This window comes from Stegostoma tigrinum, chromosome 4 (genome assembly GCF_030684315.1).
Source record: "Stegostoma tigrinum isolate sSteTig4 chromosome 4, sSteTig4.hap1, whole genome shotgun sequence".
Lineage (NCBI taxonomy): Eukaryota > Metazoa > Chordata > Chondrichthyes > Orectolobiformes > Stegostomatidae > Stegostoma > Stegostoma tigrinum.
In genome coordinates this window covers 119,291,575-119,319,456 of record NC_081357.1, presented here as the reverse complement: position 1 = coordinate 119,319,456, position 27,882 = coordinate 119,291,575, and the positions used below count along the sequence as shown (strand labels likewise).

General features: G+C 38.3%; 1 protein-coding gene across 1 annotated transcript in view; it reads left to right on the top strand.

Annotated features, from left to right (window-relative positions):
* nbas (NBAS subunit of NRZ tethering complex) overlaps positions 1-27,882 on the top strand; it is a 238,312-nt gene that overhangs the window by 133,549 nt on the left and 76,881 nt on the right. The window contains exons 34-40 of the mRNA XM_048530416.2: positions 3,757-3,914; positions 7,798-7,878; positions 8,605-8,769; positions 8,852-8,965; positions 13,265-13,388; positions 18,466-18,542; positions 25,780-25,917. Of these exons, the coding sequence (XP_048386373.1) occupies positions 3,757-3,914; positions 7,798-7,878; positions 8,605-8,769; positions 8,852-8,965; positions 13,265-13,388; positions 18,466-18,542; positions 25,780-25,917 (857 nt within the window). The remainder of the gene's footprint in view (positions 1-3,756; positions 3,915-7,797; positions 7,879-8,604; positions 8,770-8,851; positions 8,966-13,264; positions 13,389-18,465; positions 18,543-25,779; positions 25,918-27,882) is intronic.

Sequence of the window (27,882 nt, the reverse complement as noted above, 5' to 3'; positions counted from 1 at the left end):
CACCAGTCAAACAACTTGACACAAATGTATGTGTTAACTAAATGCTCAGCATTCTGTATCAGGTCGGAGAATCAATCGTGTCTTCCTTTTAGCAATGATTTCTTCATATCTATGACTTAAACAATTGTAAGTGAAATTTATTGGCTATTATAGAACAATGTATGTGCCTCCACTCAAAAAGCTCAATCCATGTGTAGAAATATTTAAGATGCATTTTAGTTCAAAAAAACTACCTGTCAAGACTCCCGTCCATGCTAAAATCTAAATCATCCGTATGCAGAATGAAAATATACGGCTGCAGCACCACTTGCCTGTTAATTCAGTGATTTTTTTTTAAAATTTGCTCATCCACACAGTCGTCAACCAGTTTGCTATCGATCCCAGTTATTTCTCCGTTCTTTCATTACAGGTACTTATCCTTTGTATGAAACATTCCACTTTTTGTGTTAAAATCCTTCACCATCAACCATTGCAGGAATGACATCAAGAACTGTATGGTTTGTCATTGCTGTGGCTCAGCTGGAAGCACTCTTGCCTGAATCACGGAGCTGTTGATTTCAATTTCAATTCAGGACTTAAGCCCAAAAAAGTCAAAGGTGACACTCCATTGAAATCCTGAGGAATGGAGCACTGTTGACAGTGGCCTCTTCTGAATGAATCGTGAAGCCAAGTCCTCAGAATCGTTGGCATTTATCTGGAGGGCAGACTGTGGCACTATTTCAAAGAAATGTAGGGCAGTTACTTCTTTTGCCCAATATTTACAAATTATTTGGTCCCTACTGCTTTGCTGTTTATGGGAGTTCATTTGTTTGCATTCCTATGTTACCAAAATGACTACTCTTAAGAAGTACTCGATTATTTATGAAGTACTTTGAGTAATCTGGTGGCCATGGTCACACTGTAGGGAATCTAATCTGCCTAAAGGCTAGATGGGAGAATTGAGCACGATGTAAAATGATATTATCTCTCTTTCAGTCCCTCTAAAACAAGAATTGGTACAAAGCTAACCTGTTACCTTTATTTATCATTTGAGCATATTTTCAAAATTTTTACTGGGCCACACTTCCCAAAAACAAAACTGTGGATTACTGGGACAAAGTCTACGGGCAGTCAGTTAAAAGGGCTGGTTGCTCAGGAGCTTGACCACTGGATAAATTGATAAGATTGTGCAGTCTATTTGACAGATTATCTTTCATTGTCAAGTACAATGCATAATACTGAATTACTGGAAATAGTTTATGGAACCCTCATGTTCACATGATAAAACAGCACTTAATCTCAGTCATTTTAGCAATACACAGTACAAATTAGATGTTACTGAAATTATAGGATTAATTAAATAAAAGGTATTTGATACATGAAGGTCTAGGATGCTTCAGATGCTAAATATTAGACAATTACTTAAGGCAAAGTTTCAAAAAGCAAACCAATGCACAATTATACAGTTACTTTGACCATCACAGGGTCTAATACTAATTTCATAATTAACAAACATGACCAGACATTTTTAAACAATTCACACATTACATTGAAGTTTAGCTTAAATTTGAACACATCCACGTTGAATGAATTTTATTGGATTGGAGGACGATCCGCACATCTGATTATAAATATCTGTCATTTCCTCGAAAGCACTTCACTTGCCTAGATTCAAATTTAATAGTTTGGTTGTTTCCAAGTATTCTAGAGATTCCTAGAAACATAGATTGAAGGAATAACACATTTCAAAAACAAGTTGTAGAAAAGGCCTGTACAAGAAATAATATTCATGTACTTAAGGTTCAAGTAATTCTATCCTGTGCGTGGACTTCATATACTCTGTTCTGTAAACATTCTGTCTAATTGTTGTGCTGTACAAATATCATTGAACGAGCATTCAACATACACCGGCTGTAAGGACACAGGTTCATGTTGCACTCTGGCAGCTGGTGGAATTAAATTCAGTTAATAAGCATGGGAAAGTAAAAATTGTTCTCAGTAATGGTGTCTAAGAAACTGTCTTTCGTTGTTGTAAAATTGCAACTTTACTTGTGTCTTTTGGGGAAGTAGCTCTGCCATCCTTATCTAGAGTAGCCCACCTGTGACTCCAGACTCTCAGCAATGTGGTTGATTTTAAATTACTCTCTGAAAAGTCCTCAACAACTGCTCGGTTCAGGTGTAATTGTGGACGGCAACAAATATCAACCTTGCTGGCGATGCTCACATCTGATGAAGAAGTGAAAAAGCTGTGTATTTTAAAGGTGTTATAGAACATAGAACAGTACAGCATAGTACAGGCCCTTCAGCCCACAATGTTGTGCTGACCTATTATTCTACTAAGATCCATCTACCCTGCATATCCCACGTTTTACTGTCGTCCATGTGCCTATGCAAGAGTTGCTCAAAAGTAAATAAAGTATCTGACACCCATTCCCACTGCCTGTAGCGCATTCCACGTGCCCACCACTCTGTGTGAAGAACCTGCCTCTGACACCTCCCCTATACCTTTGTGCAATCGCCTTAAAATTATGCTCCCTCGTAATAGTCATTTTTGCCCTGGGAAGAACTCTCTGCCTATCCACTCAATCAATGCCTCTCATCATCTTATACACCTTTAACGAGTCATATGTCATCCTTTTTCGCTCCAATGAAAAAAGCCCTTGCTCCCTCAACCTTTCCTCATAAGACCTGCCTTCCAGTCCAGGCAGCATCCTGGTAAATCTCCTCTGCACTCTCTCTGAAGCTACTACATCCTTCCTATAATGAAGTGACCAGAACTGAACACAATATTCCAAGTGTTGCCTAACCAGAGTTTTATAGAGCTGCAGCATAACCTCGTGGCTCTCATACTCAATTCTCCTGCCCATGAAAGCCAACACAACATGCACCTTCTTTACAACCCTGTCAATCCAGATAGCAACTTTGAGGAACCTATGGGCGTGGACCCCAAGACCCCTCTGTTCCTCCATGTTGCCAAGAATCCTGCCATTTACCCTGTATTCTGCATTCAAATTCGACCTTCCAAAATGTTTTACTGTGTTATTAACTTTTCATCTTTACATGTTTTGAACTGTTTTCTAATGAGAAAAGCCTTCTCTTTTTTTATGGTTCTTTCTATCCATCTTGGCCGTTTGTTAAATTACTTTTTATGTCTATTTTGCCTGATATTCTTGCATCTCTGTTTCTATTAATTGTCAAAATCTTTTTGTTTTCCTTTTGTGTTACATATACACATTTGTATAAATAGGCAAAGAACTATAAACAACCACCTAACTCTATTGAGCCTTTCCTTCACAGACAGGACTTAACCAAATGCACAGTTAACATGCCTTCTCCAAATGGTGATGCCATGTGAGGGTTCGAAACACAGACCCTTATAAAATCTGTTTAAGTTCCAATATTGTACTCAAAAAAAAAAGCATTGATGCTACATTTTTAAAAATATTTCCATTACTTTAAAAGCGATCCACTGTTAGTTAGCATGTTTTCTTCCCTGTTTTCTGCAGGTACCTGGGTTTTCTTTCCATAGTTTTACTGAGTAAATTGGCCGTCCTTTTTGTCTCCTGAGAGTAATGTTGTTTAAAGAGAAATCATTCACATCAGAAAAAAACCGGCAATTGATGCTTGTGTATCTTTTGTTGAAAAGAATGAGTACAATGTCATTTCTGCTGCAGTTCGCATGTGACTAAAGTTGAGAATTTATGCAGTGCTAAAACAGGTGGTGACCCAGCTTTAATTAATCGAAGTAACAGGTGGATGTTTATTCTTCTTCAAAAGGTTACAGCGCTGGTTGGCAGGTGTGCAGCAAACTGGGGCAGTCAGACGGCTATCATGACCTGACAATTCGGCAGGAATTAATGGCCTTTGCTCGCACCTACTGCCCTCCCAATGTTATCCAGTCTCTGCTAGCTGCCAGCAGCTCACTTCAAACACAGGTAAGAATAATTAGCTGTGTACTGCAAGAACAGCAGAACGTGGGTGTTAAATTTTGAATTTAAAGACTATCACTGAATACTACCCGTCCCATGAAGTTTGATATTCTTTAGAAAAATAAGTCAGCCGTGATGCAGCCTTCTTTGGCATCATAGAATCCCTACAGTTTGGAAAATTGCCCTTCGGCACAAAAAGTCCACACCAACACTTGGAGCATCCCACCCAGACCCATCCCCCTATACCCCAACTAATCTACACATCCCTGAACACTGCAGGCAATTTAGCATGGTCAATCCACCTAGCCTGCACATCTTTGGACTGTGGGAGGAATCCGGAGCACCTGAAGGAAGCCCATGCAGACATGGGGAGAATGTGCAAACTCTACACAGACAGTTGCCTGAGGGTGAAATTGAACCTGGGTCCCTGGCACTGTGAGGCAGCAGTGCTAACCACTGAGCCACCATGCTGCCCCCAAAAGCTATGTTTCAGCAAAAGATATGTTCAGGACAGCTTCTTGGATCATTATATCCTTAGCCTAACTAGAAAGGAAGTTTTTCCAGGTTTATTGCTAAGAAATGAGGTAGGCCAAGTGGACCAATTATCACATCAGAAGAAATGTTTAGCCATTTCTAAAGAAAAGCAAGCAGTGGTAGCAAGAAGAGTGTCTAGAATGAAAGAACGCTAATTTCAATGAGGTGAGAAAAGGTCCAAAAACAGAAGTTGCTGAAAAAACTTAGCAGGTCTGGCAGCATCTGTGAAGAAGGAAAAAAAAATCTGTAGTCTGTAGGCAGTATATAAGAGCCTGACGTAGGTGTCCTTGTTATCCACATTTTCCAGCGATGAGTGTAGGGCCAGGAAGATGGTGTCTGCTGTGGACCTGGTGCACCTGCAGAAGAATTGCAAAGGATCAAAGCAGTTTGGTAGGCTGGAGTTGATGTGAGCCATGACTAACCTCTAGAAACATTTAATAGTATGGAGGTCACAGCCACCGGGTGGTAATCCTCAAGGCACGCTGCCTAATTTTTCTTTGGCATTGGAATACTGATGGTCTTGTTGAAGCAGGTGGGGACTTCAGATTGTAGTAAGGAGAGATTCAAGATGTCTGCAAATACTGTCACCAACTGGTCTGCACAGGATCTGAGTACATGGTTGGGGTCTCTCTCTGAGCTAGTTGCTTTCTGTGGGTTCATTCTCAAGAAGGCTGATCTAATGTCTGTGGTTTTGACTGTCGGGATAGGTGACTTTGCTTCACTGACATACTGTTATGATCCTGGATGAGACTTCCACAATAATGTCATAATCTAGTTGGGGACCAATAAATATTTTTGTTTAAAGAGGACATTGTCTGAGTTCTCAGGTGTTTAGTAAGAGCATACAGCTATAAGATGCCACATTTTTGAACAGAAAAATAAACTAAACTTTACAAAATTAGAAAAGTATAACAGTCATCATATACTACACAAACAAAATTTGTATATTTTAACAGTCAGGATTACCATGATGTACATTTGAGTCAACAGACATTGTGGGTCACCAAATGTCACTAAAACTCTGTTGCCTTTGCAAGGGATTCTAAGACTTCACTTTTGAAAATTCAGGCTTGGAACACCCTCAAAGTCTGTGGCTCTGAATGCCTTCATGACAGCACGTGTCTTGGTAGTTCAGTCTCATCTCTTAAGACAAAGTTCCCCTGGCCTGCTGTCAAGCATATAGTTAATGGAACAATTTCAGCTTTTATCAAACAGCTAACTTCCATTAGCTTTTGCTGAATTTCTCTCTGCTCCAATTTTTCTCAGCTGCATCAAGCAAATACTAATTGGAGCTTTTTTCAATCCACTCTCAGCTGCACTGAGCTAATAATAGCTCTCAGTGCTTCTCTTTACCCTTCACCCTTTTTACATTGAATCACAAACTTGTTGTGAGCCCTAATTTTGAGGAGTCTGAAAGCACTAGCAGTCATGATGGCTGGAGCTACTTTGCATCAGCACTCTCCCAGTTCCAAACTGGTCTGAACTTCTCCCAACACAAATACAAATTGGAACCAGAAATCCTTCCTAAGCTCCAACCATTTCCAAGACAAGATTGCCTTTGCTGAGCTGTCTTTAACCTGACTTTCAAGTTGAATATCCTCATTTACAGTTTCCTCTTTGATCTGATGAAGTTAATGATTTTTCACAGCCTTTCAGAATTCACAAGATTGTTTTAATTAGTTTAGTTTTACCTCCCATTACTGCAAGCAGTGCAGACACTTTAGTTCAACAAGCTGTCCTGCTGTTGATCTAGCAATTAATCTGTTAAAGCAACATGATCTCAACCTTTTAAGTGCAGTAGCCTTTCGTGTGCTTCAATTGCTTTAATCCTATTTTCTACTCTTCAATGCTAATTCACAAAACTAAAAATTACATTCTAACTGAAGTTAGAATGGACCTTGAGCCAAACACTCGCAATAATATAATGTACCTCCTTTCCCATCTTCCTTCCCTTCTCCTCTACCCTCCGTTTACCCCTCGCCCACTGCTTCAATTACCACATTACAGTCAAGTTCATTATTTGTATAATTTATTTGCTTTTGGACTCCCTTTCTTTCAATTAAATATCTCCACAATTGTCACAATAGTTTCTAACATGAAGTCAAAATTAAGACAGAAAAGACCTCGCTGGCACACTCAGTGGGAAAAACCAAAGAATATGCAGAAATATTTTGATGGTCCTTGAAGTCACTGTAGCATAGTTCATAAACATTTCTAGAAGATCATTAACACTAATTTCTGTGCTTTTCAAATGGAAGGGTATTGGATTTTGGGGCCAAATGAAATATAAATTGTATTGTTGAACTCTACTAACAATTAATTGTTACCCATGAGTCAAATATAGTACAAAAAATCTAATTACTGGTAAATTAACAAACTGCATGGTATTTCTGCAAATACCATTGCATAAATATGAAAATAATTTTGTTCCAAGTATTTTTGTCAGAGCAAATTCTCAAACAATGTAAATTCTTGCTCAACCATGCATGCAACTGAGGTTCTGTCTATAAGCAACCAGACTGAGGTATAGTTCATGAATTGCAAAAAGCCTGATCCAGGACGTGTGCAGGTATTAGGTACAGTAAACAAAATAAAGGGAGACAAATAATTATTTGACAAAAAAGGAGAAGTCATAAAAATTCAACAATTAAAAGACAAATTTATGGATGTGGCATCTTATTAATTTTCAGTGCCGCAGAGATCAGTAATTAAGACTCATCATACATTTATAAAGAAACTTTGACAAAAGTTGGCATGCCATAACTTTCTGCAGTATGTTTTGATTATACCTGACTTGCAGTAATAAACTTAGCAGCATTTAATGGTTTTAAATGTTAAGTCGGATTGCAAGATCCTGTTTTCACATGTCACTACAAACTGTCCCCTTTGGAAATTGTTGTGTGATTTTGTATGCAAATACCTTTAAATTTAATGTTGTTTTGACAGTAATTTCTGACACCTATACCTTTTTCTCCATGAAATAAAGGCAGTTTTTAATTTAGACTGATTACCTGAACAAGGCAGTACCATTTTTGAATTGAGCTTTGAAACAATTGTTCGTGAATTAGTGTTCAATGTGGCTGTTTTTAATTACATTAAATGTTTCCTCCATTTATTGCCCCATTAGACAGTTACAATTGACTTATTCTTGCAAGTTGATAGTTTTTGTGACTCATTTTTCAATGTTGCTGTATTTGAATGAGGAGTTTCTCAACAGCAATAAAGTTTCAAACCTCAATTGCAGAAAAAGATCAATATACTTCTGTGTTTATTGTTCATAGTTTGTTCAAAACAGTCAATGATATAATTGCAGGGCGCTAAATCACTGCTTTCTGTTTAATTGACTTTATTGCAGATTTTGTATCAAGCTGTAAATTACCAGATTGAGCCATCAGAGAGCAGAGAGTCTATAAATTCTACGGGCAATGCTCAGCAGGTCAGAATTTTCATAACTTAAAATGGCATGGGGTTTTTCCACCTATCTGAGCAGAATTTTACCTTCCCATCTAATGCACAAGATAAACGATTGTTATCTCATAACTTAGAGAGTTGTGAATAATAAAATGCAACCATGATTTGAATGACTGCATTTTTAATACATTATCATTCAAGTAACCTGATATTTTTTAGATCATCAACTATTATTTATATGGCATTTTAACATTTTAAAGCAGCCCACAGTACTTCAGCTCTCCAACTCTGACAGCTGCCTCCATCTTAAATCTGATAAACAGATTACCAGTTTGTAAAGTTTTAGGATTAAATGAGACAGGATTGCATATTCTGGCAAGTTATTCTTTCTGTTAATTTGAAAAAAATGTAAATCATTGCCTCTTCTTAGGAAAAGAATAAGATCAAGCAGATAATGTGAAAAATGAAGCAGCTGGTCAAGGGAAGATAACGTAAAATTATGATTTTAATTTGATGTTTGAATATTATTTGATGATATGATGTTTGGGTAAAAAGAAAGTTGAAACCTCGACTTGCTTATACTCTTGCCAATTAACTAACAGTGCAAGAAAACTTTGAAACTTACCATTAAATGTAGGCTCATTCTTCCAAAAATACCTTAACAAACTAATTTTTTTCTTCTTAATGCAATAGTTTTATTGTGAACCATTTTAAAGCACTAAGTATTTTGCTTTTTGATTCAAACTTTTAGATTGAAATGAAAGTTGCAAATAATTCATCTGACCTGCTTCATCGGACAACTGCAAAGACCATGGAAGTTCTTAGTAGTACTTCTATGACAACTAAGGCAGTGTTGCATGCTGTCAGTGATGCACAGTGGTGGAAGAGATCCCTCAGCTATCTGCGCCCTTTACATGTAAGGCCTTTTTGATTATAAGTGAAAAGATAGAAGTTAGATTCTCTCATTTCTATCATTTTGAATTGTAATTTTCCCTTAGGACCAAGGACCAGAAGCTACATTAAGAGGTGAGGCTGGTGTAAATGGAAATCTAGCAAAGCAAGGCTGTCATCCCTTTTATGAGATCCTCATTGATGATGCTTTCATTGACAAAGTAAGTCAAACTAATAGTTACATTAGGATTTACACTAAGTTATATTCCACAAGTAAAGCAGTCAAAATCACACCCATTAATAGGACTGAAAAGTTGCCTACAACTGTTTGAGAGGGAAGAGCTTTCTTTAAAACAGCAGCTGAACAAAAAAATTCAGCTGTAAACTATCTGTCTTGTATGGGCCAATTGAACATTTAGGGCTAATTGAGAATTTTTACCTGGGATTTATTTTCTAGGTTGAGTTGTTTATCAATAGATTATTTATAATGCATATCCCATAGTATTGCATGTATTTTCCAAAATATTTAATACAGTAATGTCGTATGAAGGTATTCAATCATTATAACTTAAGAATTCATTTTCTACATAACTGTTGGAAATGATTTTTCTCCTTTTAAGTTGCATTTTTGGATGTTGGAGAAGATATTCTAACTATTCAAAGTGCCGTGCGTAGCTGTATGAATTTGTTGGATCATTTATAATGACCCAGAATTTGGTGGAACCGGGTTTCTTGTGGCATGTATTGGATGTTTTTTCACCTTTTTCAGCTTCAATTACTTTGCATTGCAAATTGCTGAATGCGCAAATTGATAATAATACGGTAAGGCCAATGGGACACCTGGTACAAGACAAAACTTAATCTAACTCGTTAACCAAGTAACTTCAATGTTCCACTGACAATTTTCATTCCCATTAAGTATTCATGAAATCCTTCAATTTAAGCTTACTCCATCAGTGGCACTTCACAAATCACTATCATGGCAGTTAGCAAATTTAGTACAGGCCTGTGACCTGGATTAATACTGATCACCTCAGATTCATGATGCACTCAAGGATATTCTGCTATTGTTAACATTTGAACAGACTCCGCCAACTGGTGCCTTCATGTGTGGGTGGTTGACTCACAATTTATAGGATCCAGGTCCAGAGCAGGTGGAATGTTCAAGTATCCACTCTGGCACATCAAATGTCGTGAACTTTGTCTTTTTCGTCCTCAGATATTTCAAGTGGGTGCAGATCATGTTAGTGTAATCTCGGGTCTAACTGCACAAATATTAACCTATTCTGAAGAAAGGTCACCACACCTGGAACATTGATTTTGCTTTCTCTCCATAGATGCTGCCAGATCTGCTGAGTTTCTGCAGCAATTTCTGTTTTTGTTTCACAATTATTGATTATAATCATTACAAGTAGCTTGCATTCAGATCTATTTTCAGTTTTTAGGTCCAGATAAAATCCAGTCATGTTCTGAGCCACTCCCTTTTAAGATCAATCAACTATTTTTAATGCAGCTATCTGATCCAGTGGATTATTAAACATAAAACTAAAATTCCTACCAAAAATAAATATCTATTATCATTTGGAATGAAAATTGAGATTTTTCTTGGTTGCTTTATCACTTATACATGAAGCTCTTGGCTTTTTCTACAAGAATTATACAGAACTCCATTGTCAAATTTGATGACTGTTCATTGCATTTAGTTCCAGAGCACATTGAACTCTCCTGTTTAACTACGTACTGGAAAATGGGTAATGGAGTGCATTATCACTTAATGAAACCTCCTTCCAAGAAACTGAGTTGTTCAACATTGGGCACTACACATTAGAAAGGGTAAATTGGCCTTGGATGGAGAACAACGCAGGTTTGCAAAATTGAAACCTAGACCTCCACAGATTAAGTAGTGAGGAGGGATTATATAAATTAGGCTTGTTTTAAAAATTAAAGTAATTTAAGAATTTAAAATGTTAAGGGGAGATCTAGAACGAGGGGACATAGAGTCATCGAGCTGTACAGCATGGAAACAGACTGTTCAGCCCAACTTGTCCACGCTAACCAGATATCCTAAATTAATCCAGTCCCATTTGCCAGCACTTGATCTATAACACTCTAAACCCTTCCTATTCACATACCCTTACAGATGTTGTTTAGAATGTTGCAATTGTACCAGCTTCCACCACTTCCTCTGACAGCTCATTCCATATACGCAATATCTTCTGTGTGAAAAAGTTGCCTCTTAGATTTCTTTTAAATTTTTCCCCTCTCACCTTAAACCTATGTGCTCTAGTTTTGAATGCCCCTATCCTGGGGAAAAGACCTTGGCTATTTGCCTTATCCATGCCCCTCATGGTTTTGCAAACCTCTCCAAGGTCACTCCGAGAATTTGGATGAGACTATTCAGGATCGATGTTAGGAAGCAATTCTCTGCACAAAGGGTGTTAGAGGTTTGGAACACTTCCACAAACAGCTGATGCTACATCAGTTGTAGGTTTTCAGTCTGCATAAGATCTATTATTGTTAAGCAAAGTTATTCATGAATATGGGTCACAGGCAGCTGTATGAAATTAAGCCACAAATCAGCTTTGATCTCATTGAATGGTGGAAGAAGTTTGAGGACCTGAAAAGCTTATTTCTGTTCTTATGTTCCTATGGATAATCCTGTTCAGTTCATCAGGCATCTTCAGAAACTTGTTCACTCATGGTATGTTTAAATCTGATTTGTAGGGCTGAATGTTTGTTCTGAGGACGTAGCTCTTACCATTGGGATGAATTTCTTGCCAGGATCGCTTAAAAGTGCAACACACACAAGACAGTTGTGAAAGAGGGAGTCCGTTAACCTGCCATCTCTTTTTAGATAGCAGACAGATTCGAGTGTGGAGGGCCAACAATAAGCTGTTCAGCATGAACAAATTTCAGCCCTACTATCGGGGTAGGGGGGTGGTGTTTGCTGCAGTAAGTGATTAAGAGGACTAGGGAGGTAAAAACCTTCTGACAGAAGTGTTAATGCCCCATCCACAACAATGGCTACAGTAATACAGATTTTTGGAGTGGCATCTTCTAAACTCATTGGAGTCTCTCACTTTGATGCCTGTTCCTACTACCACTCAAGACCACCATCAGTGTTTCACAGAAGGCCTACTGACATGATGATAAGTACCCCACAGGCCAGAATGGAAATCTAGTTGGGTTTTGGGGAATGTCCATAATTATGCCCTCATTTAAGAGATTAACTGCCACAACTGGATAGATGGCAGGTGTACAGGAAAACTGTCTCATCTAAAATTATTTAAAGACGAGACTAGGTCATAAAACTAGCATGCCATTTAACAATATCACATTCCAATCTTCTCTGCCTTTGGTCTTGCCACCTTCGTCAAGGAGAAATTCAGTCCATAGAGATACTGATACATTTTCTAAACTCTGCTTGTTGCCCTTTATAATTCTTGTCAATGAAATTTCACACAGGTGTTTCCTGGCAATCAAAACTTATCTCCTTGTAGTACCTATTTACTGCCTCATAGTTTCTAACATGATTTTTGAAAAAACAAGTGAAAAGGGTTATTTGATTCTTTACACACCACTTATACCAAACTATCCTCTTCATTCTTGCAAATGGTTTAAATAAGCTGCACAGCTGCAGAGCTTGGCTGAGAGGTGGCAAATGGAGTCTAATGCAGACAAGTGTGAGGTGATGCACTTTGGTAGGAGTAATCAGAAGGCAAAGTACAGGGCTAATGGTAAGATTCTTAGTAGTGTAGATGAGCAGAGGGATCTCGGTGCCCATGTACACAGATCCTTGAAAGTTGCCACCCGGGTTGACAGGGCTGTTAAGAAGGCATACAGTGTTTTAGCTTTTATTAATAGAGGGATCGAGTTCTGGAACCAAGAGGTCATGGTGAAGCTGTACAAAACTCTGGTGTGGCCGCACTTGGAGTATTGTGTACAGTTCTGGTCACCACATTATAAGAAGGATGTGGAAGCTTTGGAAAGGGTGCAGAGGAGATTTACTAGGATGTTGCCTGGTATGGAGGGAAGGTCTTATGAGGAGCGGCTGAGGGACTTGAGGCTGTTTTCATTAGGGAGAAGAAGGTTGAGAGGTGACTTAATTGAAACATATAAAATAATCAGAGGGTTAGATAGGGTGGATAGGGAGAGCCTTTTTCCTAGGATGGTGACGGCGAGCACGAGGGGGCACAGCTTTAAATTGAGAGGTGAAAGATATCGGACAGATGTCAGAGGTAGTTTCTTTACTCGGAGAGTGGTAAGAGAATGGAACGCTTTGCCTGCAACGGTAGTAGATTTTCCAATTTTGGGTACATTTAAGTCGTCATTGGATAAGCATATGGACGTACATGGAATAGTGTAGGTTAGATGGGCTTGAGATCAGTATGACAGGTCGGCACAACATCGAGGGCCGAAGGGCCTGTACTGTGCTGTAATGTTCTATGGTTTAGACTGTAAAATCTAATTTTGCTCATTTTTAATTTTATGATATTCTGAATATATTTTCGCTCTTGCAGGATGAAGTAAACTACTCTAGTTATCAACACAGTGCTGTGGAAAACTTTGCAGAAGTCTTGCTGAGAGCTGGAAAATTATCCGAAACCAAAAGTGAAGGGGAAAACCTATTTCCTGCCACAGAAGGTAAAAGTTAGCCTCAGTAGCACCTTTACATACTCCATCAGGTTTACACCATGCTCAGTTTTGCAACTTTCTGTGCTAAAAATATGTCATAATCAATAGAAGTCATGTTCCTTTGATACATTTATGCATACAGAAATGTAAACCATACATGGTGAAAAAAATAATAAGCAGGCACATTTAAAAGTATGGCTTAGTGAGGCTAGAGTACGCAGGTTCTTAGTTACAGTAAGAATATGCATGGTGCATCTTTTTAAAACTTGTGTGAATGAAATCCATCATAAATTTTCATCTGTTGCTAACCTCAGCTGTTTAAAAGTTCACACTTTTGGAAAAACAAATCTCTCTCAGTTCTTTACCTGTCACTTTCAGTGAAAACACTGTAGTTAATAACATGTTACAAAATGTTAAAGAGCTTTTCTCTGAGTAATTTTGATTCTGTACAATTGATGGTAGAATATTCTATGATATATAGAAGATAATATGTGAAAATTGAGAATCATGCTACAAAATAGGTGATTTATATTCTTTCCTGACATCTCATTAAAATTGAACATGGCATTGCCAGTATCTAAAGTTTATATTTATAAACGTTTGACACGTGTTTGGTGTAGATTGATATGTCTTCAGTTCCCTGTCATCTTCGGGTAGTATTGAATTTTTGGACTAAAACGATTCAACTAAGATTCAAATGGTTTGAACCAGAAAAAAACTCAACACTGTTGTTGAATGTCATTTACACAGTAAGTCTTATTTTTTCTGATTTCTCTTCACTTGGCTATTTCATGTGCATTTCAGAGTTTTCAGCTAATATACTGAGGCCCTGAATCTCTTTCCAGAGTCAGACACAGAGAGGTGGATCATCTCCTGGCTCTGTAAAACCAGCCTGGGAAAAACTCACCTTGTGTCGATCCATCAGCAAACCTTAAGAGCTAAACTATGTAATTTGTAGTTGTGTCCATTGATTATCTCATTAATTTAAAAATAACATACACATTAATTAAAAAAGCACACGCGAACATTTCTTCATCTAATCTATTATGAAAATATCAACATTTCACTCAAGAACTTAAATCTCTAATGGAAACAAGCATTTGTATTCTAAATCAATGGGCTGTCAATTACACTGTTCACGTGGCAGACACCCCACCATGATAATGTTATGTAGTAAAGTCAGTCATGTAGCACAAATTTTATAATTGATAACCCCAGACTCGTGTCAAGAGACAGATGAAAATAGCAATAAACAACTTAAAGCTCGAAGAGTCAAGTCAGTTTATTTATTCATTTGTGGGATGTGGGAGTTGTTGGCTCGGCCATCATTTATTGCCTGTCCCTAGTTGCCCTTGAGAAGGTGGTGGCGAGTTGTCTCCTTGAACCTCTGTAGTCCACCTGCTGTGGATTGACCCACAATGCTATTAGGGAGAGAATTCCAGGATTTTGACCCAGTAACAGTGAAGGAACGGCAATATATTTCCAAGTCAGAATGGTGAATAGCTTGGAGGGGAACTTGAAGGTTGTTGTGTTCCCATATATCTGCTGCGTTTTTGCCGTTCTAGATGGAAGTGGTCGTGGGTTTGGAAGGTGCTGTCTGAGGATCCTTGGTGAATTTCTACAGTGTATCTTGTAGATAGTACACACTGCTGCTACTGAGTGTCAGTGGTGAAGGGAATCAATGCTTGTGGGTGTAGTGCCAATCAAGGGGGCTGCTTTGTTCTGGGTGGTGACAAGCTTCTTGTGTGTTGCTGGGGCAGCACTCATCCAGGTGAGCGGAGAGTACTTCATCACACTCCTGACTTGTACCTTGTAGAGGGTGAACTGGATTTGGGGAGTCAGGAGGTGAGTTACTCGCTGCCGTATTCCTAGCCTCTGACGTACTCTTGTAGCCACTGTGTTTATATGGTGATTCTTGCTGAGTTTCTAACCAATGATAATTCCCAGCATGTTGATAGTAGAGGATTCAGTGATCATAACACCATTGAATGTCAAGGGCCAGTGGGGTTAGCTTGTCTCTTGTTGGTGATTGTCATAACGTGACATTTGTGTGGCACGAATGTTACTTTCCACTTGTCAGCCAAGCCTGGAAATTGTCCAGATCTTGTTGTATTTGAATGTGGCCGGCTTCAGTATCTGAGGAGTCGCAAATAGTGCTGAACATTGTGCAGTCATCAGTGAATATCCCCACTTCTGATCTTATGATGGAGGGAAGGTTATTGATAAAGCAGCTGAAGATGATTGGGCCCAAAACACTACTCTGCAGGAGTCCCTCAGTATAAATGTTCTGGAGCTGAGATGACTGCCCTGTAAGAACTGCAACTATCTTGTATGTCAGGTATGACTTTAACCACGGAGAGATTTTCCCCGATACCCATTGATTCCAGTTTTGCTCAAGCTCCATGATGCCACACTTGGTTGAATGCAGCCTTGATTTCAAGCGCTGTCCCTCTCACCATATCTCTGGAGTTCAGCTCTTTTGTCCATGTTTGAACCAAGACAGTGATGAGGTCAGGAGCTGAATGGCCTGGTGGAACCCAAACTGGGTGTCACTGAGCAGATTCTGTTTGATTGCACTGTTGATGACACCCTCTATCGCTTTACTGATAATCGAGACTGGACTGAAGGGGCAGTAATTGACTGGGTTGGGTTAGTTTTGTCCTGCTTTTGATGTATGGAGCACACTTGGGCAATTTTACATCTTGTTGGGTCGCTATCAGTGTTGTAACTGTTCTAGAACAGCTTGGCTAGGGTAGCAGCAAGTTCTGGAGCACAAGTCTTCAGTACGATTGCCAGAATGTTGTCAGGACCCGTAGCTTTTGCAGTATCCAGTGCCTCCAACCACTTCTTGATAACACGTGGAGTGAAAAGTATTGACTGAAGGCTGGTATCTGTAATGCTGGGGACCACTGCAGAAGACTGAGACATTTGACAGCTTTGAACATCCTCTGACAGCTTTCACTTTTTAATCACATTAATGTACACTTTTAATAATCCCAAATGGTACCTTACCACCCCATAAGGACCTCTGTCACCCCAATTGTGTCCCAGAACCATACCCAAGAGGCTATCTAATATCTCCAATGTGGTACCCTGGCTTTCCAGAAACATACATGAACAACAAACTTAGCTGTAGCCTGTTTTGCATTGCACACATGTGATTCCTCACTACAGAGATAGCAAAATCATATTTGACTGGAGGGAACTGATCATGTAAATAGCCAGGAGTCTGTAGGAACTGCCCCCCAACATGTTCTGGCTCACCCCAATCCAGTCCCTGTGAAAATGAAAGGTGTCTTTCTTGGGCTGGAGCTAGAGAATTGTGGCTGATCTGCCATCTATGACACAACAAAAACCCTCTCTGCCATAGAAAAACGTCAGATCTGCATCATAATTACAAAAGGATTAGGTGCTACTTCAGTCGAGTTTATTTAAATTTCCGGCTCATTGAATTGTGTATTAGTTTTCTGACTTTAGCAAAGGGAACTGCAGGGCAGCTTATTACCCATTCATACATTTGTCAGTGTAATATATAAGGCTTATATTGTTATGCTTGTAAGAGCATTGAATAACTTCTTTGGAATCTTTGCCAACTGATGTGCCAGCAATGATTTAAGTTATGCTTTCATTGTTGACTGTTTGATAACAGTGGATTGCCAGGACAGGAAGTGATCAACAATAAATACATATTGATTGATATCAATAAGTAATCCATTGGTAGATACCTATTCATCAATGGGAGTCGAAATCTTAGTTGGAGTTACGAATTGGGTCATTTTCTAGATTTGTTAGCTGGGTATGATATCAGGATTAATTTGTTCCTCATGCAAAACTGTTGGTCAAGTATTACAAAAATTACTAAAGCTTTCTATTACTCTAGATCAGTCATAATTTGTTCTGAAATTGCATCCAGTGCCAAGTCTGTTAGTTATTTGAGAATTAAAGCTGGTGGAAACCAGGAGCTTAAAATAAAATATTCTACTGTTAAGAAATCTGAGTTTCTCAAATGGATTTCATTTTTGTGTTTATCAATCCAATAGCTAGATAGCTTTATCTAAATGAATACTCTGTAGATGCAGGATTTGTTTTGTCGAAAAGTCAATTTGTGAGGTCTGTAGGGCACAGTGGATTCAAGTACTGCCTTTTTCATTTTTAGCGTATGGATGTAATTTCATTTTGAGGTTGATCTGATGAAGTACTATATCTATTGGTCTCCAGTAAAATGATTGTGGGTTAATCTGAGCCTCGTTCTGAGTGGGTGTGACTTGCAGCAGAAAAATATCTGTAATTCAGAATTTCTTTATTGATCTCACCCACTCACTCTCAGCTCACAATGACTGCAGTGAGAAATTGAAGTGTCACACAATGCAAGAGGGATTCAATTCAAGAGCCCGGGCTCATTTTTTAGAGCATGAGGAGGATTTGATCCTGAGCTTAATCTGTTTTACGCTTAAAGAAGAATTTCAAAGCAAAGTAGAGATGCCTTTTCTCAACCCTATCCTCCTCTTCACAGCACCAACAAAAAAAAATCAGGCCATTCATTGTTCACCTTACTACCATTTACATAACTGCTTTGTTCTTTTTCATAACATTTCTAAGCTTTGAACGTGTTTTATATAATTTACTGTATTTCTCTGAAAGATTCCAAAACAGATTTGAGTGCTAAGTGGTACCATTTTGCTTAAAGCAGGAGTCCACAAACAAAACTGAGGTGAGAGATGTATTTGAGGCTAGAACTTGCCTAATCTAGTGAGAAGTAGTGCAGTTACTTTTGGTTCTGCTTGACGAAGCAAGAGAAATGATTTGCATTATCCCTGGTATGGAGACTCATTTGCTGCCACCTAATGCTGCCTGAAGTTTTCATGTTATGGATAAAGAAACAAATAATCAGTTCTGGACTGATAAACCAAAAGTTTCTAAAACTTGTGAAATGAAAATTAATAATGAATTTTGTTGTAAAAAGCTAGCCAGTTTGTATGTTCAATTCAGTTACAATAGCAATTAGCATACAAATTTAACACTATTATTGGAAGTTACTACAGTGGTTTACTTTACTTATTTTGAATTCTTTGCCATCTTTTCACAGTTCTTTTGCAGCTAGCCAGTGATGCTCTACCCAAAGATATGACCTTAGCCCTAGCCTACCTTCTGGCCTTGCCTCAGGTACAGCAATGAACTTTATGCTTGAATGTGTAATCTGCAGTTTTAAAAGAATGATTCAGAATCAGGTTTTTTTTTTTCTCAAGCTTCACTCTCATATTTCTGAATCCATTTGAGGCCTTTCTTTGAAGATAAATTATAAAAAATTTACACAGTTATTGCCTTACTGGGGTACCATTACTAACTGATTTCTGAAGCCTGGAGATGGAAATAAAATAGCCACTGCTTTTGATAATAGCTCGTATAAGTTCAAATATTTGTGAGTGAGGGTTTTGTAGGCCTTACTTTCAGCATAATGACCAATCAAAAAAATTTCTTGCCTTTCACAGAATTAATTGATGAGAAGAATACAAAGGTTACAACGTAACCCCTCAGAGAATAATAGAAATAATAGAATCCCTAAAGTGTGGAAGCAAGCCACTCAGCCAATTCAGTCCACACCGATCATCCAAAGAGTATCCTATCCAGAACCACTACCCTTTCCCTGTAACCCTGCAGTTCCCATGTCTGATCCACCCAATCTGCACATGTCTGGACATTATGGGCAATTTAGCAAGGCCCACCCACCTAACTTGCACATCCTTGGACTGTGGAAGAAAGAGGGTGGAGTCGAATCTGGGCATCTGATGCTGTGAGGTGGCAGTGCTACCCACTGAGCCACCATGCAACCCTTCCCTTCATCCCACCACAGATAACATGCACATGCAGAACTTCCTTAAAACGTACCTTACCACTTTGACCAAATAGTCACCTATCCAAATATCTGCTTGGTATCCATTTTCTTCTGAGTCATACAATCCGGCAACCTCGAAAGCCATTTAGTCCATTGTGCTTGTGCCAGATCTTTATTAGAACTTTCCAATTAAATCCACTCCTCCATTTTTCCCCGTAGTCTTGTAACTTGTACATTTATGAAACACTAATTAATATTTTCCACATTACAATCCCAGCATAAAGACAGGTTGTTGTTTTCTTTGCATTCTTGTTAACAGTTTGTTTATGGCTGCTTGCGTGATTGCCTAACAGTTTTATATTTTTAATTTCCAAGACTGAAAATAGCTTTTACGAGTTTTAACTCTGACTTTGTGTTTTCTGCTGGATAGATGTCAGAATCTATTTCACAAGTTTCTCTGATCAAATCCAGGCAGCAATCTTCATCAAGTTGTGTTTACTTTGACTTGCAGGATTATTTCTACCTAAATAAATTACTCTGACACCGCTGCTAATTTATTAGGTCCAACTGAATGCCTCTTGTCCAGCAACTAATACAAGATTTGTGCAACCTGCATGAGCATATCATCTGTGCAGGGAAATGTCACAATCTGCTATAAAGCATATGATCATAGGACACTTAAAAAAAACGAATTTAATTGGCAAGGAAAAAGAGCAGGATGGTAGGCAGTTACTCATGTGTTCCACAGTACCAGTACCTAGCTGTTCACTATCTGTATAAATATTTTCAAATTTCCTGATGACACAAAACCAGGTGGGAATGTGAAATGTGACGTAGCTGCAAGGAGGCTTTAGGGGAACTTGGGCCGGCTTATTGAATAAGCAAGAGGGTGGCATATGACATGTCATGTCAATTAATGTAACCTTATCGACTTTTGTAGAAAAACCGAGAACATGGAGCAGGAGTAGGCCATCTGGCCCCTCGAGCTTACCCTGCCATTTAGTAGGATCATGGCTGATCTTTTGAAAGCTTAGCTCCACTTACCCGCCCACTCACCAAAACCCTTAAATTTTTGAAAAGTCAAGAAATTATCTAGCCTTGCCTTCAAAAAAATTCAGTGAGGTAGCTTCAACTGCTTCATTGGGCAGGGAATTCCACAGATTCGCAACCCTTTGGGTGAAGAAGTTCCTTGTGACCTCAGCCCTACACCTGCTTCCCTTTATTTTGAGGCGATGCCCTCTAATCCTAGTTTCACCTGCTAGTGGAACCAATCTCCCTGCCTCCACTTTATCTCTTCCTTTCTTAATGTTATATGTTTCTACAAGATCTCCCTTCATTCTACTGAATTTCAGTGAGTATAATCCTTGCCTACTCAGTCTCTCCCCAAAATGTATGACCTCACACTTATCAACATTGTACTTCCTCTGCCAGACCTTTTCCCACTCACTTAGACTATCTATATCCCTCTGCAGACTTTCAGTGTCTTCTGCACACTTTGTTCTACCAGTCTCCTTAGTGTCATCTACAAATTTTGACATATCACACTTAGTCCACAACTCCAGATCATCTGTGTAAGTTGTAAACAGTTGCCACCCCAGCACTGATCCCTGAGGCACACCACTAGCCACTGACCGCCAGCCAGAAAAACATCCATTTACCCCTACCCTTTGCTTTCTACTGGTCAACCATTCCTCTATCCATACGAATACATTACCTGTAATACCGTGCAACTCTATCTTGTGTGGCACCTTGTCAGATGCCTTCTGGGAAATCCAGATGCACCACATCCACAGATTCCCCATTGTCCACCATGCAAGTAATGTCCTCAGAGAATTCCACTAAATTAGTTAAGCATGACTTACCCTACATGAACCTAAGCTGGGTGTTCCCAGTGGGACCATTTATATCCAGAAGTCTTGCTATTTCTTCCTTAATGATAGATACAAACATTTTCCCCACTACCGAAGTTAAGCTAACTGGCCTATAGTTTCCTGCTTTTTGTCTACTTCCTTTTTTAAACAGTGGTGTCACGTTGGCTGTTTTCCAATCTGCAGGAACCACCCCAGAGTCTGGTGAATTTTGGTAAATAATTACTAGTGCATTTGGCATTTCCCCCATCAAGTGTATTAGGATTCTGGGATGAATTTCATCAGGGCCAGGAGACTTGTCTACCATTAGCCCCATGAGCTTGCCCAGCACTGCCTCCTTCGTGATAATGATAGGTTCTAGGTCCTCACCTGCTATAACGTTCTTGCCATCAGTTTTCAGCATGTTATTTGTGTCTTCCACTGTGAAGACCGGCACAAAATAACTTTAATGTCTCAGCTATTTCCTCATTGTCAGGTATTAAATTGGCCTTCTCATCCTCTAAGGAACCAATGTTTATCCTCGCCACACTTTTACGATTTATGTATTTATAGAAACTTTTGCTGTCTGTTTTTATATTCTGAGCTAGTCTACTCTCATAATCTATCTACTTTGCTTTGTAACTTTTTTTTTTGTTGCTTTCTGTTGGCCTTTTAAAGATTTCCCAGTCTACTAGTTTCCCACTACTGTTTTTTTCAATCTGATACTTTATTTCCTTAGACATCCATGGCTGGCACTCTCTTTTCCTACAGTTCTTCCTCATCACTGGAATATACTTCTGCTGAGCACTCTGAAAAATCATCTTGAAAGTCCTCGACTATTCCTCAGTTGACCCACCATAAAGTTCTCGCTCCCATTCTACCTTAGCTAACTCCTCCCTCATTCATAAAGGTAGAGTAATTCTTAACTAGTGAGAGGTTTGGAAGTGTTCATATCCAAAGAGACCTGGGTGTCTTTGCTAATGACTCACTGAAAGCTAGCATGCAGGTACAGCAAGCAATTATGAAAATAAATGGTATGTTCATCAGAAGGGGATTTGAGTACAGAAATAACGATATTGTATTTATACATAACACTGGTAAGATTACACCTGGGGTATGGTGCATAGTTTTCTTTATTTGAGGTACCTATCTGAGTTTACCTTGCGATAAAGAGGTTCATTAGACATACTTGCTGAGGTAACAAATAATGACTTGTGACGAGAGTCTGAAGAAACTGAGCCTGAGAAATTTGGAGAATACAAAGTGGTTTCATTGGAAGTTACAAAATTCTTACTGGTGTGCATACAGACAAGGTATTTCCCCAAGTGAAGAGTCTAGAGCCTCAATTTAAGGGCCAAGCCATTTAAGCCTGAGTTGAGGAGAAATTTCTTCACTTAAATGATGAATCTTCATAGCTCTTTTTTATGGACTCATGCAAGCTCCATCATTGAGAATGTTCAAGAACAGAAATCAGTAGATTTCTGGTGACCCATGACATCAAGGGATAGTATAGGAAAAAGTGGCATAGATATGGATGAACAAGCATGGTCTGTTTGAATGGTGAACCAGGTTTGACTGGTAGAATGGTCTACTCCTGCTCCTATTTTCGTCCATCACAGTTATGTCATTTTTATGGCAATGATAGAACAATAGCAGTGAATTTGTAAGGCTGAAACACATTCAAGTAGTTTGGAGAGGAATAGAAGATTGCAAGGAGGTGACTGATTCTTTTCAGAGGGTTTGACGACAGCAGTTTTGCAAGGGAGAGGAAATGATTTACTATCTCAACTAGTATTGGGGGTGATGGTAGCATTTTAGGGGAGGCTGTGGCCTATTGGTATTATCGCTGGACTGTTAATCCAGAAACCTGGATAACATTCTGGGGACCAAGGTCCGAATCCTGCCACGACAGATGGTGGAATTTGAATTCAATAAGATATCTGGAATTAAGCATCTAACGATGACCTTGAAAAGACTGAAAAACCAAGGAAACGTGAGAGACAGAATTCTAACATGTGAAGATCTTGTCCATAATATTACCTATCAACATGAAGAACGGCCATTGCTTCGCAGACAGCAGCGTACTATCATTGCTGAAATCAAAAAAAAATTGAGAGCGCCAGTTTAACCCATGCTTGTGATCTGGATTTTTGATTTTCAAAACTTTGTTCTCTGTCTATATTCTTTCCACCCAAACTATCTGGGTGAAAACTCGAGTCTATTGCCTGTCTTGAACATAAATATGTGTGTGTATTCAGGATTTCTGAAAGGAAATAGTTTAAGTTGCATAGTAGTAGATTAGAAAGTCTTTCTAGTCTCTGCCATTTGTTCAAGCTAAATATGTTACTGTGAATAAAGTTATTTTCCATTAATGACAAAACCTGATTTATCCTGAATAGCAGTCCACTGTGATTTTGTAATCTTACTCGTCTTGTTGAGATTTTATAGTGGGCATGATTCTTGGTGCACTCCTTCCAGTTCAGCCTTGACAAAGGCTTTAACAATCAGAGGCACTTTGCCCATAGTGCATCATAAAGATATTCACTAGTATTAATCCTGTCTTGAGGCAACAATTCTGGATCTGCCACAAACTCAAATCATCCAATCATCTGCCAAAAACTAGCATTCAGATCAAATACATGAAACTATCGCTGGATTAAATTGAGGTTGAGAAGACCTATGACCAGTGTGAAAAAAGTGAGAACTTCACCTCTACCTTCTGGCATATTGGGCTGTGCTCAGAAAGATACCTCAACTGTATTTTCAGGTTTGTAAAATGGGAAAACAGGTGGTAAATGTAATTCAGTGCAAAGTAATTTGGAGAAGTTAATCCTTAACAGCGCATTTTTTTTTGACAGCATGGAGGAACAGATGGAGATAGCTGGGAATGGAAGTGAATACCATAAAAAGGCATTCTATGTGGTGTTCTATGGATGGGACATTGAATGTAAAAGTAAATTTGGTGAAACCGAAACATTTCTGTCACTGCTGTACTGTATTTTGTTTCTTTTCTGCCATTAAATTTATTGGGTTAAAAACCATTTTCACTTGTAGAAGTAAAAGCCTTTTTGCTTAAAATACGACTTAGTCCATAACATTGATACGTACAACATTGTCCATACGTGGTACATTTTGATTTAGGAATCAACATGACCTACATTGTAACCATGTTATACCAAAACCCAATTTGCTTGTATTAGTCATTGTGATTATAAGGAAATCTTTCACCTGCAACATTAAACTAAATGCTTAAAAACCATTTTTTTTAAAGTGTAGTTGCTTTTGCATAATCAAATGCAGCAGCTAAACTGCACAAGACAAGGTCCAGAAACGGAAATTATTTGTATGCCAATTAATTTGCTGTGATGAGATTGAGAGAAAAGTCTTGACTGGAACCCTGGGAATCCCATCCCTCTCTTTGCTGTCATACGATCTTTCACATTCTCCTGAACAAGCATCTGTGGTCGTCTGTCTGATGGAGGCCAGATTGAAGGTTTTGTGTGGAAGTAATTAAAACAGAGAAGATAAACTCCATATAACTCCAATAAACTCCATTCCTGCTGGCAACTCGCTGATTCAAATTTTAAGGATTCTTATCCTATTTTGACAAATTTCTGTAAGTTTAGTAATTCAGTCATGTTCTTGCATCATGGATTCCACTGTAACCTGAGGCTTGAATCAGAGGAGCAGTGGAAGCAAGATGCGGTATAGTGGAAAGAATAGGAATATAATGTAGTTAGAATAGATTGTCCTGATTGAAAATTTAGAGCAATTGCAATGTACCGAAAGGTCCCGTAAACGGTAATCTTTGTAAAAATATAATATGTTAAATATAATCCACCATTGGTAATCAGCATAGTCAACAAAGTAAATTTTAAAATGAGAAGTTGCAGTCACCACTGAGACTAATTAGCATTACACATCAGACGAAGTAGTGTTGAAGTGTAAGCAATAAATGAAGTTTCTTCAGAAAGGAAAATGCCACACTAGTAGTACTACAAGAAAAAAGAGCAATTTAATGATTATCCTGCAATGTCACAATGTCAGCGAATATCACTTTCAGATCGTGTGGAAGCCATAGCTAGGACTGCTGCAAACAGCAGGAGTATCGAACGTAGCCTAGGCCAAGGTTTCGGACATCAGTATGGTGAAGGATGGCATCATAAAATTTCTTTTGCAGTGGTCCAAGTTTTATTACTTAGTCAGGATTTCAGGGAAATTTTGAAAATATCTGAAAGATTTAAATGTGAATAATAATTATGATATTGCTCACCTGTATTCATAGATCAATTGGTAGAAAAAGAACTGGAGTGTAGTAAAGCCTGCCATACTTGTACAGTGAGGGCATAGGCGGGTGGGTCGAGGAATTGTGATGGCTGCAAACTGCAACATTCCTTCAAAGGAAACATTTCTGTGTTTGTTCCCTTGTGGATAATTGAATTTAGAAAACTACCAAGCAGTCTACTAGGTCTGGAAATGAACTACAACGTAATCTATAAGTTAATTGTGGAAGAAATTATGACATTTAAATGAAAGAAATGAATTTGAATCAACTTTTCACATATATTTCAGGATATTCTGAAATATTGCAGCATTTTCCTATCAAATAACTGAAATTGAAGTTTACTTTTTAAAGATAACTTAAATTAGTTCTTGACATACTGTAAATACATTCATTTATGAATAATTCATTTTCCTGTTCTCATTTCATTTCTTACAGACTGTGGATGCTACTAAGTGCTTTGAGAAACTACCTCATTCAGCTTTGTCTCTCCAGTTTGCTGGATACTATTATGCCTTACAGATCTACATTCACTTAAGTCCGTGCTTTAAGGAAAAGTGCCACTCTATATACAGGGTTAGTGCTTGGTTTTTCTCAGAAATTAGAGCAGTTGTATTAGAAATGTATGTTTGTAATTGAAATACCATTTGTTGAATGCAGTGTGAAAATTGCTTTCCAACTTACTGCTGAGAACTGTGCTTCATTCTCTGTCAAGTAATAACTGGCAATTCAATGTATAAGTAACAATAATAGTGATAGTCATAATATATATGGGAAAAGAAATGATGTATAACAGTAACAGAAACATGTACTTCTGGTGTCCCCTTATTAATGTTCATGTTTATTACTTACAATGAACTGCATTACTCTGAGCTGCTTTAAACATTGGTAAGAAAGTTGATGTTGAAAATAAATTACCCTAGATGATGTCCTTTAAATGTTACTGCTGCGGCATTGTGAAAGCAATAAGCTGCATTTTTTTAAATCTAAACTGACGAGCACAGGCCTCAGTAAACAAATCTAAAGACAGTTTATTTAACGTTGTTGGTTTGGGGTATTCCCCAGAACGGTTTCTGGATTAACAGTCCAGCGATAACACAACTAGGCCATTGCCTCCCTATCGTTGCTAAATGATCCACCTGGACTCTGTTTTCATACAAGATTTTGTTGCTACCGTACATGTGCTGAGAGCTGCTGAAGTTGATTAAAAAAATCATCGTTCATGTTCTCAAGAGAACATGTCTTGATCCATCAGTAAATATCTGTTAAACTTGAAGTTTATGCTTAGCTTTCATAACTAAAAGTAAAAACATTTCTATTTTAAAACAATTCCATGAATCTAAATGTATCTTTTTATGCTGTGGGGTTTCAAATCTCTAAATTATCAAGGCTCAAATGATATTATTAAAAATATGAAGGATTTAATCTGAAGGGCTTTAAGAAAATATTTTGTTCTCATAGTTCGATGAAGTAGATGAATCTGTTCTGTGGAAATGTTTTGTGCTAAGTTTTAAGCATCCTGGTTGCATGACTTAAGATTATATTGCACCATCTGTTAGTTCACTCAGATTCATTGAGTGAATTCACAGATGGTGTGACCTGGGACTGCCAAAATGTTATGAGCACTGGCCCTCATTACAATTAGAAGACAGGTAAGATCCTCTTAAGTAACTAAGAATGTAAAGAATCTGCTTTCCTTCATGACTTTCTGCCCTTGCTTTCTTCGATCCTGATGTCTAATTCATCTACCAGCAACTCCTTGAGCTAAGAGCAAAGAAATATTTGGTTGTAAAAGGAAACATTTCACAAATTATGGAATGTCCCCACCTGATTACCACGATTCAGGTAGATACATTATCACCAATGGCATGCCGTATACCCATTCTCACTGAATTGCTAGGTATTAGCTAGTTCCATTTTCCCCCAATCCACCACAGTTTAATACTTCTGTCACTTCCTTTGCAGTCTGTCTGTCCTAGCACATAAAGCTAGAGCCTGTTAACAATTGTTCTTGGAGCTACTGCAGATCGATTAACAATTGCCCACATGTCTGAAATTCAAAAAGACCAAAAAAAACAGTTTGTTTTGAAAGCAGACCCAAATGGACTTTGAGACAGTGCTGGACTTTTGTGGAGAAAAAGCTTTGCTTGTCCCAAATTAACACAAAAACAATGTTTTTATTTCCCCAATATGCCAGACATAGTGAGACGACAGGCCCATTTGGGTCAAATTAAGGTTAAGCAGACTTTTTTCCAAAAGGCTCAATACAGCAAAGCAGATCTGAAAATATCCAAAAACTAAAAATATACTTTATTGAAAACTAGTTAGTTCAAAGTTTTTCAAATAAAGAATTCCCAACCTGGCATTCCACATTCATGCAAAAACAGTTCTACTCATCCTTTGCATTTCTTAGTTTAAACTGAAAATGATCTGAGCACTATACGATTTTCTTTAATTTCCTACCTCGTACATGGATGATTCATTCTTTCTTTTAATAGCCCAGATAATATGCAATTGAAATCAGCCATTTGTGTGGTCAAG